At 38.6% G+C, this 13805-nt stretch overlaps 1 protein-coding gene across 1 annotated transcript; it reads left to right on the top strand.

Annotated features, from left to right (window-relative positions):
- Positions 1-2240: 2240 nt before the first annotated feature.
- LOC115691854 (geraniol 8-hydroxylase-like) lies at positions 2241-5404 on the top strand. The gene is made up of 2 exons (XM_030618589.2): positions 2241-3179; positions 4691-5404. Exons 1-2 carry the CDS (start codon positions 2298-2300, stop codon positions 5294-5296), a joined length of 1488 nt encoding a protein of 495 aa, XP_030474449.1. The 5' UTR covers positions 2241-2297; the 3' UTR covers positions 5297-5404.
- Positions 5405-13805: the final 8401 nt, after the last annotated feature.

Consider the following 13805-nt stretch of genomic DNA (forward strand, 5'->3'; position numbering starts at 1 on the left):
CTAAAATTTAGCACAGATTAGATAATAATCGAAATGGTACCTAAAGTTTTTACAAAGTACCAATGCACAAAAGACAAGATCAACTCGAAAGCAGTTGATATATTTTATCGCATTTAAGGGAAAGCTACAACCGTTGAAGAAAGAGCAGCCTCACAATCTCCTTGATTGATGCTATCTCTTTCATCTGTTAATTATAAGATTATTACCCTTGATACTCGTGTTAAAGAGCGATTGTATTGCAGCATGCATTCAGTCGTTAGATGAGATTTGCTTGACGAGTCCAACTGAAGCATTAGAGATCACTAAATACATTATTTTCCCTTAAATTAGGTAAACCGCCGCAAAAATAAATCGTGCATTCACTAATTAAAAAAAATGGACCAAATAGGCAAAGTGGACCGTCACTTAAGCACGGGTGGAGAACGCCGATCAATAGATTAAGCAAGTCAAGTACCACATCCATGTCCGCTGGGATGAAAGATCACCAAAATTCATTAAATATAATTCATATTATGAAAAACAAATTTGAAGAAATAATCATTTTGCTGTGATCTAGTAACCCTAGAGTTGTCTGTGAAAACCTAATTTTCTATCTAACACAAGGACTCACTTTACACACCCAAAAAAGATTTCCGGCGAACGGCCGCTTGACTTCATTTCCTTCTCCTTCAAAATCACATGGTGTATAGGTTAGTGCGACTCTAAGATAATAACAAACGTGGGAGCCAACTCGCAAGGAGAATATTTTCACCTAGGAATCGATTATTATTTATTTATATCTTATTATTGATCTACCGCACGCAATCCCCGAATCGGCGGACCACGTGTACGAGTACGCGCACTTCTTGGAAAGACATTAATCTTAGTTAGAAAGATATAGCAGTTTTTTATAAGAAGAATTAGATCACGATCATATGCTTAGCAAATCTGGGTAAATGGTCACCTTCAGGGGCGGTGATTTGGTCCCGAAAACAAAACGGGAAAATTCTATGGGCAGTTGAGATCATAGTCAACGTGCACATCAATTTGCATTTGACTTATTAAATAACAGCTAAAAAAAGGCCGCATTAGATACCTGTGTGCAAGAATGAAAGAATAAAATAAATGGTTAATAACACGAAAAATCCCAAATCGATACACTTGTAACAAATTTAATCCAAACTAATTTTTTTACCGCAAAAAGTCCCAAACTGGTACACTCATGATAAATTTACCCTCCGTTAGTTTATATTATATTTACCATCAAATTGCTAAGTTAAATGACACGTGGTAGTTAACAGGTATACCGGCTTGTGATTTTTCGTAGTATTAATCCAATTTAATGGAAACTAATGGAGGATAAATTTGTCTTAAATATACCAGTTTGAAATTTTTTGTGATTAAAAAATTAGTTTGAGGTAAATTTGTTACGGATGTACCAGTTTGGGGTTTTCGGTAGTAAAAAAATTAATTTTGAGTAAATTTGTCATGATTATATCAATTTGGAGTTTTTCGTGGTATTGATCCTAAAATAAAATTAGGAATTGCCATTTAGATTGTTTTAAGAAATGAATTGAAAGTGTTATAGATAGGCAATATGTAATTTAAATGTCGAGCCTTAGTTACCTTAGACAACAAAATTTACAAGCAAAGCTCCATTTTGCCATGAAGTCTTAGGTTCATTCAGTTTAAAATTCTACTTGCGTATCCTAATTCTTAATCTCTAATGCATAGGGACAAGGGTAAGTTTCTAAAAAGCCCGCCATGTATCGCTTTTTCATTGACCATCCATTCTGTTTTTTTGTGTGTAAAAGTACTTTACGCAAACAGCCATGAAATGGGCTCATCAACTGATGAAATGGATTTGACCAAAAAAAAAATGGTGAAATGGAAATTTGAAAAACAGGCGCTACTTTAAAGGGATCTTCGGAGTAATATACAGACTTGGTGTATTTTCGTCTGAGAAGAAATAATCATAATTTGCGCTAAGTATTTCCTGAAAAGATCATTAATGAATATGGACAAATAAGCGACTACGTTGATAGTGATAGTGATAGTAATAGGATATGTTACTTTCGTTTGATTTTGATGGGATCAAAATCAAATAAATCCAGACGCATAACATTCTTCCTAAATTAACAAAGTATAATGGGTTTTCTAGCCAATGAGATTATGCCATATCGCATATTATTTTTCTATATTTGGATCTGGTGGCATTAGCAAGAATTGGGGCACCACCCTCACCTTAAATAACAAGAAGCTGTACATTTCATTATCGAGACATTTCCCATCATCAAAGCAAAGACACAGCACCTGCAATGGAACTCTACCACATTCTCTTCCTCATCTCCTTCCTCCTCTTCCTCAAACCCTTCCTCCTCCCATCCAAACCCAAGAACCTCCCCCCCGGCCCGGCCGGCCTCCCCATCCTCGGCTTGCTCATCCAACTCGGCCCCCGGCCCCATGAATCCCTCTTCAACATGGCCAGGCGCCACGGCCCGGTCATGACCCTCCGCCTCGGCCTGGTGACCAGCATCGTCGTCTCGTCCCCGGAAGCCGCCCGGGAGACCCTCCAAAAGCATGACGAGAACTTCTCCGACCGGGCCGTCCCGGACGTGATCACCGCACAGCCGAACCCAGAGTTCACCCTCGCGTGGGTCCCCGGGGACCAGCAGTGGCGGGCCCGGCGCCGCGTATGCAGCACCCAGATGTTCACCGCTCAGCGCCTGGATGCACTCCAGCACCTGCGCCACCAGAAGGTCCACCAACTCATCGACCACATCAAGAAATGCTGCGAACTGGGCAAAGAGGTCGACATAGGCCAACTGGCCTTTGCCACGACCTTGAACCTCATGTCGAGCACCATGTTCTCGATTGATATTATCGACCCGGAATTTCAAACGGCTCAGGAGTTCAAGGACCTGGTGTGGAGGATCATGGAGGATGCCGGTAAACCGAACTTGTCGGACTACTTCCCGGCCGTCCGGCGGTTCGATCTACTAGGCGTGAAGCGACACATCCGGCCGGCTTACATGAGGCTGCACGAGATATTCGATGAGATCATCGACAATCGTCTGAAAGAAAGAGCGACGGGCTCATCAGCATCATCCAAGAGGGGTGATTTCTTGGATGTGCTTCTGGATCAGTGCGAAGAAGAAGGGTCCGATTTTACCCGGCAAAGCATCAAGCCAATGATCCTGGTAAGTGAAGATCAAAACTTAGAGTTAATGAAGTAGAGATCTTTATTAAATGGAAGAATGTACACAATAGAACTCCCAAATCTAATTATTGAAAAATCAGGTAAAACAGTTCTTGTCAATTTTCGGAATTTCATATTATTTCTCTATTATAAGAGGAAAATTGGGTTTTCCTTATGCGTTTTCTTCCACTATAAGACATTTGCCATGATAGCTACTTTAGTAGGTAAGAATATTTTGTCATCTATCAGCTACTATATGCTTTTCAATAATTAAAAAAAAAAGAGACACCAAGTCGAATTTTACTCTAGAATTAAAAACTCCAAATAATAGGGTTTTGTCCGTTTGGGGACAAAAGATTGTTGTAGGGTTGCTTTCTCACTAAACTCCAATGCTTCAGCTTATCATTGCCTATTTAATCAATCTCAAAGGTACTGGACATAAACTTTTGTGTCTGGTGTCAAGATAACTTATTGCTTGTGGATTTGAATCAAATTTCGGTTAGATACATGAGCAAGCTATAGCTACCTTGTATATAGATCGTAATCCATAGTACGCACTCAATTAGAGTTTGTTATATCACTCTCTAATTCGATTTCAATGAATTTTTAATTGTTCCACGCATTTTGCAAAATAAAGAGAACTTGGCCATTTTTCTTTTTAAAACTTGAGGCAACTACTCATTTTCCTATGAATCGTGCAGACTAATTGTCTAAGTGGTGTTTTTGTGAAACGTGCTTCTATTTTCAGTTGCTAAATATCTAATTAGCATCAAAACTAGATCACCATAATTCATAAGTACTTTTAAGCAATCTCCATCAACATTGAAGTTGGTTAAGCGCATATAGTAAAATAAACCTTCCAATTTTTGTTGTTGGGTTGTGATTGATAATGATAAAATGACGCAAACGGTTCAGATTCACGAATTTTTTTTTTTTATGATGAACCAAACCCTAAAATTTAGCGCAGACTAGATAATAATCAAAATGGTAGCTAATGTTTCTACATGGCACCAATTTACAAAACATAGTCTCTGTTCATCTCATGTACCCTAGTTATAGTAAACTCGACAATAGTTGAATATATGATATCAATACACAAGAGAAAGCGACAACCATTGAAGAAATAGCAGCGTCGCAATCTTCCTGATTGATGTCGTCTATTTCATCTGTTAATTATAAGATTATGAGCTTCAATGCTCGTATTAAAGAGTGATTATATTGCAGGAAGCAGTTAGTCGGTAGGTGAGATTTGCCTGGTGTGTCTAATTCTAGTATTGGAGATCATTAGATACATTCTTTTTCTTATATTAGGTGAACTGCCACACAGATAAATCTTGTATTAGCAACACTAATTAGACCTAACATCTTTGAAGCCCTTATTCACGAAAAGTTAGTAGACGCAGACTATATCAGAGTCAAATTAGTTGTTAGCGCCAACTTATTTACTCATGGCGGGTAGAATTGTGAAAGACGATAAAAATTCAGAATCGATTATCAATGTACTTGACGCAGGATCTATTCATCGCCGGAAGCGACACATCTGCACTCACGACGGAATGGGCGATGACGGAACTCCTCCGCAATCCGAGCCTTCTCCAAAGATCAAGAGACGAGCTTGTCGCGGTGATCGGCACCGGGAGGCCAGTCCAAGAATCGGACACTCACCACCTCCTGTATCTCCAAGCAATAGTCAAGGAGACACTCCGTCTCCACCCGGCGGTGCCTCTCCTCCTCCCTTACATATCCAAAAACAATGTGGAAGTGTGTGGGTACGTCGTCCCGAAGGGCATGCAAGTCCTAGTGAACGCATGGGCCATAGGGCGAGACCCGAACTATTGGGAAGACCCATTGTTGTTTAGGCCCGAGCGATTCCTAGGTTCGAACGTGAATTACAAAGGGAGGTACTTTGAGTATATCCCATTTGGCGCGGGCCGAAGGATCTGCCCCGGATTGCCACTCGCTATTCGGATGGTTCATCTGGTGGTGGCTTCACTCATTCAATCGTTTAATTGGAAACTTCCTGAGGGAATGGCGCCTGAGAGTTTGGATATGCAAGAGCAATTTGGTGTTACTTTAAGGAAGGCCATACCTTTAAGAGCAATTCCTAGTTTAGATTGAAAAGGAAGTTGTGATTGATCCTTGATGACTTGATTGGCGTTTCGAAGTGATTGTTAAGCACTGTTTTTTCTTCCAAAGCTTCAATCAACTATGGAGCACTTTTGTGAAGTTGCTTCTACTACTAATAAGTTCATGGAGCGATTGGCAAGCTTTCAAAGATAAAATCCCGTTCTATATAAAAACAGTACGTGATCTACTAAATTTGTATATTAAGCGACGTGATAAACTCTTGTTGGATGTTAAATTTGATTCACTTGCTTGAAGTTCATTGGTAGTCTGCCAAGCCACTTAGTATGTAACGGGAAGGAAATCCCCAAGTCAAAGCGCAAATTTGACCATAGGCTATCAGGAATGCAAAATTCAAGTTCACAGTCTAGTCCAGACTCCACGCCCGGTGTTCAAGCCTAAAATCCATTTGTAGTTTGCCCTACGGTCATGGCATCGTCTGTCAGACCCTCAACTCCTTCTGCACGTCCCGGAGACAATACCTCAGCTTGCAACTGCCATGCAAATCGAAAATCAGTAGGTAAATGGTAAAACAAATGGGATGCACGTTAAGAAGCGTGAAGTCTCAATTGCTAAAATTTGAAACTGGAAGTGACGTTGAGTTAGCTTCGTAATATAAAAGATATATGGGTCAGTGTATCTTCATTCGAGGAGAAAGAATCCAAATTTGTGCTAAATTTTTCCTGAAAATTTTGGTTTGATTACTGAATCTTGGAAAATAAGCTAAGGCGCGCAAAACTGTTCTTTTCTCCCTCTTTTACTCGACACTAGAAAATAAACTCACAAATGAAAGGAGGAGAAATTCTCAAAATGTTTCCCTACCTCCGTTCTATAAGGTTTCGAATCGGTCTCGCGAATTCTCTTTAACTTTACGTTTTCAATTGGGGCGATGCTAATTCCACCCTTGTACATTGGCTCCATCTATCCCCTCACGAAGTAGAACGACAAAAATACGCATGCATAGATACGTTCATCTTCTTCTTTTAGTTCTCCAGCTTATCCCATGTTCATCAATTTTTCTCTTGATTTATAAAAATGTATCTGCAAGTTTTGGCTTCCCGCATATGCTTTCTGCCATTTCTTCTATTCTAAGTAGAATTTGAACTAACGATGGCCAAGAATGCGTGAATCATTTTACCTCACACTTGAACTATTTTAAGGAGATTCATATGTAGAAGTTTATCCTTTTTTTTTTACCCAATCTTCTTCGTCTATCTTAGATCCATGAGGAAAATGTATAGTCCTCTTCAAGAACTATCTTTTGGAAACCCAGATTATCTGCAAGTCTACTTCCACACAAGCAAATTCCGTCCACCACAATACCAGTCCACAGACCCCTCATCACCATTGAGATCCTCGTGGCAATCATCTTCACTTCGGCATCGAGTTGCTTCCACCATCATCCATCACCAACACTCAAGTTCTCTAACAACTTCGTCCCCCTCGCAAATGTGCAGCGGCCCCGCACCATCACACATGCGAATCCAGAGCCATTGCTTGGCTGGGTAGATCACCCTTACCAACACCATGGCTTCCGGACCAGGCCACTAGTCGCTAGTTACCGCTGTTGGGTTTTCCATCAATTTCAGTTAGTTAACAACCGATCTCTCGCTCTCCTCCATCAGTCTTTCTCTCTACTTGAACCACCCTATTCTCGGTAATGCAGGTTGCCACCAAGACCTCACAATCTCAAGTTTATCTGTGGTTAACCACCTCAAACAGCCTTAACCCGAGTCATCACGACGGCGGGCACTTGGAGCATGAAGCAGCGAGAGGTGGCGATCGAGGACAGAGGCACTCACAAGCAACGCGGAGAGTGAGAGAGAGATACAAACCATGTTTAAGGGCGAAGATTCGAGCAACGACGGAGGCAGGCGACGAGTGTTGTGCGATGGAATTTGGCGTTGGCACTCGAAGCAAACTTAATAGAATCCAAATGATGCACTGTATACTAATCCCGCTGGAGGTGGGCCCGGATTTGCAACGTGTACAGTCGACCCAATAACCACGGTCATGGCTAACAATAGACCGCCACGGGGTGGCAATAAGAGAAAATATTGGGTAGGCTCGGCCCTTCACGTCAACGAACGTTTCTTCCGCTCGTTGCTCGCCACGTGTCCCGCACAGGGCGCACATATCAAGAAATCCAAAATCCCCTGTTTTCTTTCTCTCCTCCTCTCCGGTACTCTCTCTCTCCCTCTCCTCTCTGTTTTGTCTTATGGTCTCCTCTCTCACTCTTTCTCACTGGGGATTTTGGAAATGAGAAGTGAAGAGAGAAGAAGGAGCTTCTACAAGAAAACCAAAAAACAAAAAAGAACGGGGTCTTCTTGGCCAAAGAAGAAAAAGAACGAAAACCACAAAATTATCAAAACCCCGAACCTCGGCTCAAGCTAAAAATTACGTCTCCCTCTTTACTGTCTCCTCTCCTCCCCGGTCGAGAATTCCAAGTTCGCAGTTGCTCTCGATTGCTTCCGTCTTTGGCATCCACTGGTGGCGTCTACGCGAGCCGTACTCTCGACCAGAACAATTTGTGTGGAACAGAAACAACTTCACCCGCTTCTCTATCTTCCAAGAAAAAGCAGAGAAAAATGGAGAAGCCCCTTCTTCTTCGCAAGGGAGGGAGAGACAGTAATGGAGACTGATAACGGAGAAAGGGGAAGAGTGAGAAAGAAAAGAGGAGACTTTGAATTTCCTGACATGTAGGCTCGCGCGGGACATGTGGCGAGTAGCGAGTGGAGGGAATGATTGTTGACGTGGACGGCTAGGCATACCAATATTTTCTCTGCATGGCACCAGCAAGTTACCTCGGTGACTTCATCGCATCGTGAATCTTATTTACTAGAACTTTTGTTTCTACTGACAAGATTTTATCATACGCAAACTTAATGCTAGTGGATTAGAACCAAATTTTGGTTAGATACATGAGCAAGCTATAACCACCTTTTATATAGATCCTAACTAGTATGTTCGCCCAATTAGAGTTTGTTATATGACTCACTGCCTCAATATCAATGAATTTTTAATGATCTCACATATTTTATGAAGAAAAGTGAACTTGGCCATTTTCCTTATTAAACTCAAGGCAACGATTCATATCCCTATAGATATTTCTCTCATGAATATATAAATAAAAACCTATTAAAATCATACTTGTACAAGAAAGCATCAAAACTAGATCACCAAAATTCATATGTGCTCTATGCAGTCTCCATCAAGAGGATGGTCAAGCTTATACAGTCAAATTTATGCGTAGGAAGAGTCTTTTAGTTTTTGGTCGTGTTGAATTGTGATAGATGATGAGGGATAATAATACTAAAAGTATTATAACTTTCGTATGGCACTTACTTGAGTATCAAAAAAAAAATTTCCCTCATTTGAGTGCCATAGCATTGTGAAATCGTTCACGTGAGTGCCTATTCCGGTAATTCGTCTTAAGTGACTTTTTTACTTAATTTTTTCTTTCATTTATATATGGCTTTTTAAAAAGAAATTAAAAGTCCAACGTGGAAAATCTTCATCTAACGTAACAAGAGTATAAAAAATGTGGTCGTTTCTCCCTCCTCTCTGAATGTTTCATCTATAGAATGACGATGTCTCTTCTGCTTACGATGTCTCTCTTATGCTTTCCCAAACGTTAACGTCTCTCTCTCTCTCTCTCTCTCTCTCTCGACAGAAATTAAAGGCACTAGAATAGGCGACAGCGTGGAGGGAAAAATTATGGACTTGGTATGCAAAGAATCTTGTTGGACTTCGCGGCCGACGATAGTGAAAAAGTTAACCTTCGTCTTGGCTTTGTTGATACAATTGTGAGCCACTTCTCCTGCTTTTGTTTCCCATTACGAATTTGACAAGGTGATTTGCCCTATTTTGAAGAATTGGGGTTCGGTTAGGATTTTGGAAGAAGTTAAATTTTGCCTAATTTTTTAAATTAGGTTAGGGTTCTTCAATCAGATGTCTAAACAATGTCGGTTGTCTTCTCAATTGCTGACTTCATATTACCGGCAAGCTACGTCAGATGATCTGAGAATCTGGTGAGGCAAATCGACAACGGTACTCAAGTGATCCATTTTTAAAATTTCTGGCACTCAAATGAGCGAACAAAAAAATTTTGACACTTAAGTGAGCGCAATACTAAAGTTATGGCACTCATGATATTATTATCCCCAGATGACGATGAAATTGTGTACACAGTTCAGATTCACGAGTTATGCTTTTCACGATGAAGCAAACTCTAAAATTTAGCACAGATCAGATAATAATCAAAATGGTACCTAAAGTTTTTACATAGTACCAATGCACAAACGACAGGGTCAATAATGCAAGCTCAAGACATAGTTTCTGTTCATTGCATAAGTCCTACATCGACTCGAAAGCAATTGAATATTTGATCATAAATTAAGGGAAAGCATTGAAGTAATAGCAGCCTCGCAATCATCTTGATTGATGCTGTCTCTTTCATATGTTAATTATAAGATTATTATCCTCGATACTCGTGTTAAAGAATGATTATATCGCATCAAGCAGTCAGTCGTTAGGTGGTATCTGCTTGACGAGTCCCAATGAAGCATTAGAGATCATTAAATACATTTTTTTCCCTTAAATTAGGTAAACCACCACAAAAATAAATCGTGCATTAGTCACACTAATTAAAAAAAATGGACCAAATAGACAAGTGGACCGTCACTTAAGCACGGGTGGAGAACGCCGATCAATAGATTAAGCAAGTCATATACCACATCCATGTCCGCAGTGAGATCACCAAAAATCATTAAATGCGTTAATTAGTATTTTGAAATTTTTTTTGAAGAAATAAACTTTTTGCTATTATCTAGTAACCCTAGAATTGTCTGTAAATACCTACTTTTCTATCTAACACTAGGACTCACTTTACACACCCGAAAAGATTTCCCGAACAGCCGCTTGACTTCTTTTAAGTCTCCTTCAAAACCACCTGGTGGATAGGTTAGTGACTAGGGGTGAGCATGATTTCAGAGTAGAATCTGAAAAGTACAGGAACCTGATAACATGACCTGTTGGAATTTGTAGGTTTCAAGTTCCAATGTATGCAGGGTAGATTTCAGATTCCAAAAATTGATAAATCTATTTCAACGGGAAGGTTTCAAGTTCCAAGTAGTGAAACCTGGAACCTAAAACCTAAACAAGTTTGTTGTGTTTTTTCTTAGTCTATGTTTTCACATGATTTTGCGGTGTTTCACGACGTTAGATAATAAGTGTATAATCTGAAATCACTAGTCTAAGCTTTTATTTTATGACTTGTTAATATTTTATATTCTTCTTGTGTCTAAATATAAGTTATGGTCAATGGATAATAGCAGCAAGTGGTAGTCATTAAAGGTGATGATTCACTGCAATTGTTCAATTAATAATACAGGTGAAATTGAGGTAGACCCTAGAACTTGTGGTAAGGTAGGTTACAGGTTCCAAAAAATGATGAACACATTCTCATGGGTAAGTTCTAAGTGGACTGTACGAAACATGAAACTTTCACCCCTAGTATCGATTCACACAATAACTTCTCATTTTAATTGTATCTATCTGAATCATAATGCTAAGAAAACTAGTCTTTTGAATTCTCTTTGGTGAATGACAAGCTTGTTCAATATTGTTGCGTTCATTTTCGTTTTGTTTAACCAAAAATAAAATTAAAAAAAAAAAGAACCTGTTAAACCCTGGAACCTACCTTAGAACCTGTGACAGGGTAGGTTCTAGATTCTAGGTTCCGATGGGTAGGTTCTAGTCTCCAAAAAAAAAGGAACATGTACCCAAGGGTAAGTTTCAAGTTCCAGATGGAACCTGTAAGAAATCTGGAACCTAAAACTACTCACCCCTAAGTGACGATTCCAAGATAATAACAGATTAATTATAAAAATAAAGTTGCGATTAGTAATATCTAAACGAGTCTGCACGAAACGTAAGGCCAAACCGCGATGAGAATATTTTATCCACCTGGCAATCAGCCATTATTTAATTATATCTTATTATTAATCCATCGTACACAAATCCCCGAATTGGCGTATCACGTGTACGAGTACGCGCACTTCTTGGAAAGACATTAATCTTAATTAGAAAGATAATAGCAATTTTTTATAAGAAGATTCAGGTCGCTATGATATGCTTGGCAAATCTGGGCAAATGGTCAACTCAGGGGCGTTGATTTGGTCCCGAATACAAAATGAAAAAATTCCATGGGCAGTCAGATCATAGTCTACGTGCACATCAATTTGCATTTGACTTATTAAATAGCAGCTAAAAAAAAGCCGCATTATATACTTGTGTGAAAAAAGGAAAGAATAAAATAAAAGATTAATAACACGAAAAAATTTATATATGTATTAAATTTAACCCAAATTAATTTTTTAACTAACAAAAATCTCAAACTGGTACACTCGTGACAAATTTACCCTATGTTAATTTTCATTACATTTTATGGTCAAATTGCTGAGTTTGATGACACGCGATAGTTAACAGGTGTACTGATTTGTGATCTTTCATGATATTAATCCAATTTAATAAATTTTTCTCAAATGTACCAATTTGAGATTTTTTTATAGTTAAAAAATTAGTTTTAAGTAAATTTATTACGAGTGTACCAATTTGGGGTTTTCGATAGTCAAAAAATTAGTTTCAAGTAAATTTATCACAAATGTACCAATTTGGAGTTTTTCGTGATATTAATCCTAAAATAAAATAAGAAATTGCCATTTAGATTGTTTTAAGAAATGAATTGAAAGTGTTATAGATAGGCAATATCTAATTTAAATGTTGAACCTTAGTTACCTTAGACAACAAAATTTACAAGCAAAGTTCCATTTTTCCATGAAGTCTTAAGTTTATTCAGTTTGAAATTTGTGCTTGCGCGTCCTAATTCTTAATCTCTAAGGCGTAGTGACAAAGGATACGTCTCTAAAGAGCCCGCCATGTTGTTGGAACCAAAAAGGATAATGACATATTTATAAATTTTGGAACGAGTGTACAAATAAAGACTAGATGGAGAACTTATTGAATTGCAAATGTTATTGGTTCGGGTGCTTCTACAAATATGAAGTTGACAGCCTCTTATAGTGGTTGAACATGTACACAATTTAGATATTTGCTCTGACAACATTAAATGAGAAAAAATAAGAAAGTCCACAAAGTGCTACAAACAAAGTAAAAAAGAAAAGACACACAACGACAATAAATGCACTTGAAAGACAAAGGTAGCCTTCTTTGTCTTCATGCTTTAATAGCTTCTCTTCTTCGTTAAATATAGTACTATAGTAGCTGTTGCTCCTCTTGTCCTCATTTTCTTCGGACGCCCACCATAAACCTATCCTGACGCCCACCATAAATGAAGGCAATCTTATCTATAGCTCGAAAATCAACGTACTCAAATATTCAACGATCAATTTTATACCATTCTGACACATGTATCGCTTTTTCATTGACTATCCGTTCCTTTCTCTCTTGTTGTTCGTGTGTAAAATGTACTTTACGCAAACAGCCACGCTCATCTACCGACGGAATGGAGTCATTTACCAAAATTAAAAAAAATGTATGCATGTTCGCTCTTTAATCCTGCTTCCTTAACTATTTCAACACACCGCTAGTGTACCAGATGAAGTCTTATCTTATTTAATATGTTAAAAGTTGTGAAATTTCATAAAAAAAAGATAATGGTTGGCTAGCGGTTCAACTTCCCAGTATGGGGCGTTCCCTTATGTTTTCAGTTTTGTAATTTTTTACAACGTTTGTCGATGTGTGTTTATGGTTTATTAGGCCATTGATAGAGTTATATGCTAACGCTAATGAATTAATATTCTATCCATCTTTATAACATATGGTTAAAATGCATGAATGTCGTTGAACTTTTGTAGTTAAGTTTGTAACCGAAGAGATGTTGAGTTAGCTTGAAAATATTATAGATGTGGAAAATTTAAAAAATGCTTCTGAATGGCATCCATTTCTCAAAGTTTCCCTTTAACTAGACTTTATTCCAAAATACCTCATAAACGTAATTACTTTGACCCAATACCATCCTAAACTCATTGTCGTTGAAAATAACAGCCGCCCAATGAATAAGTGCACATTCCGCCCCTTTTTTTGTGTTCATTTTAAATTGGAACAAAATAAAAAGATACTTTTCTACCATGCCCTCACGCACAAATAAACAACATTAAGAAAACCTAAATTTGCTCAAACTTTACTGTTCATTGAGGGAGGGCTTGGGTAACTCGAGCATAAATCGAAGAATAAGAGATGGAGAATTACAGCATATGTGGAAGGAGAGTTGTAATGAGAATTTCAAGGACCGAAGCGAACCCAAACAAGCGCTTTCTTGCTTGCGAGAGGCACTTGCACGAAGCATGGATAAGGGCAATTGAGTGCCTTTTAATTCTAATTTAGGGTTTCGGGGTACGGTGATTTTTTGGACCAAAAAGTCTTTGGAAAAGGGGCAAAAGACAAGCATGTGATGAGCACATCCTTGTCGGTCTACCATTGT

Source organism: Syzygium oleosum, unplaced genomic scaffold (genome assembly GCF_021117445.2).
Source record: "Syzygium oleosum isolate NSW1041296 unplaced genomic scaffold, Sole_v2.1 Sole_v2.14, whole genome shotgun sequence".
NCBI classification, from domain to species: Eukaryota; Viridiplantae; Streptophyta; class Magnoliopsida; order Myrtales; family Myrtaceae; genus Syzygium; species Syzygium oleosum.

Excerpts from the sequence above, each read along its gene's own strand:
- LOC115691854 (XM_030618589.2), top strand. The coding sequence starts at position 2,298 with ATGGAACTCTACCACATTCTCTTCCTCATCTCCTTCCTCCTCTTCCTC. Across the intron at positions 3,180-4,690 it reads GCATCAAGCCAATGATCCTG|GATCTATTCATCGCCGGAAG; the intron begins GTAAGTGAAGAT and ends TACTTGACGCAG.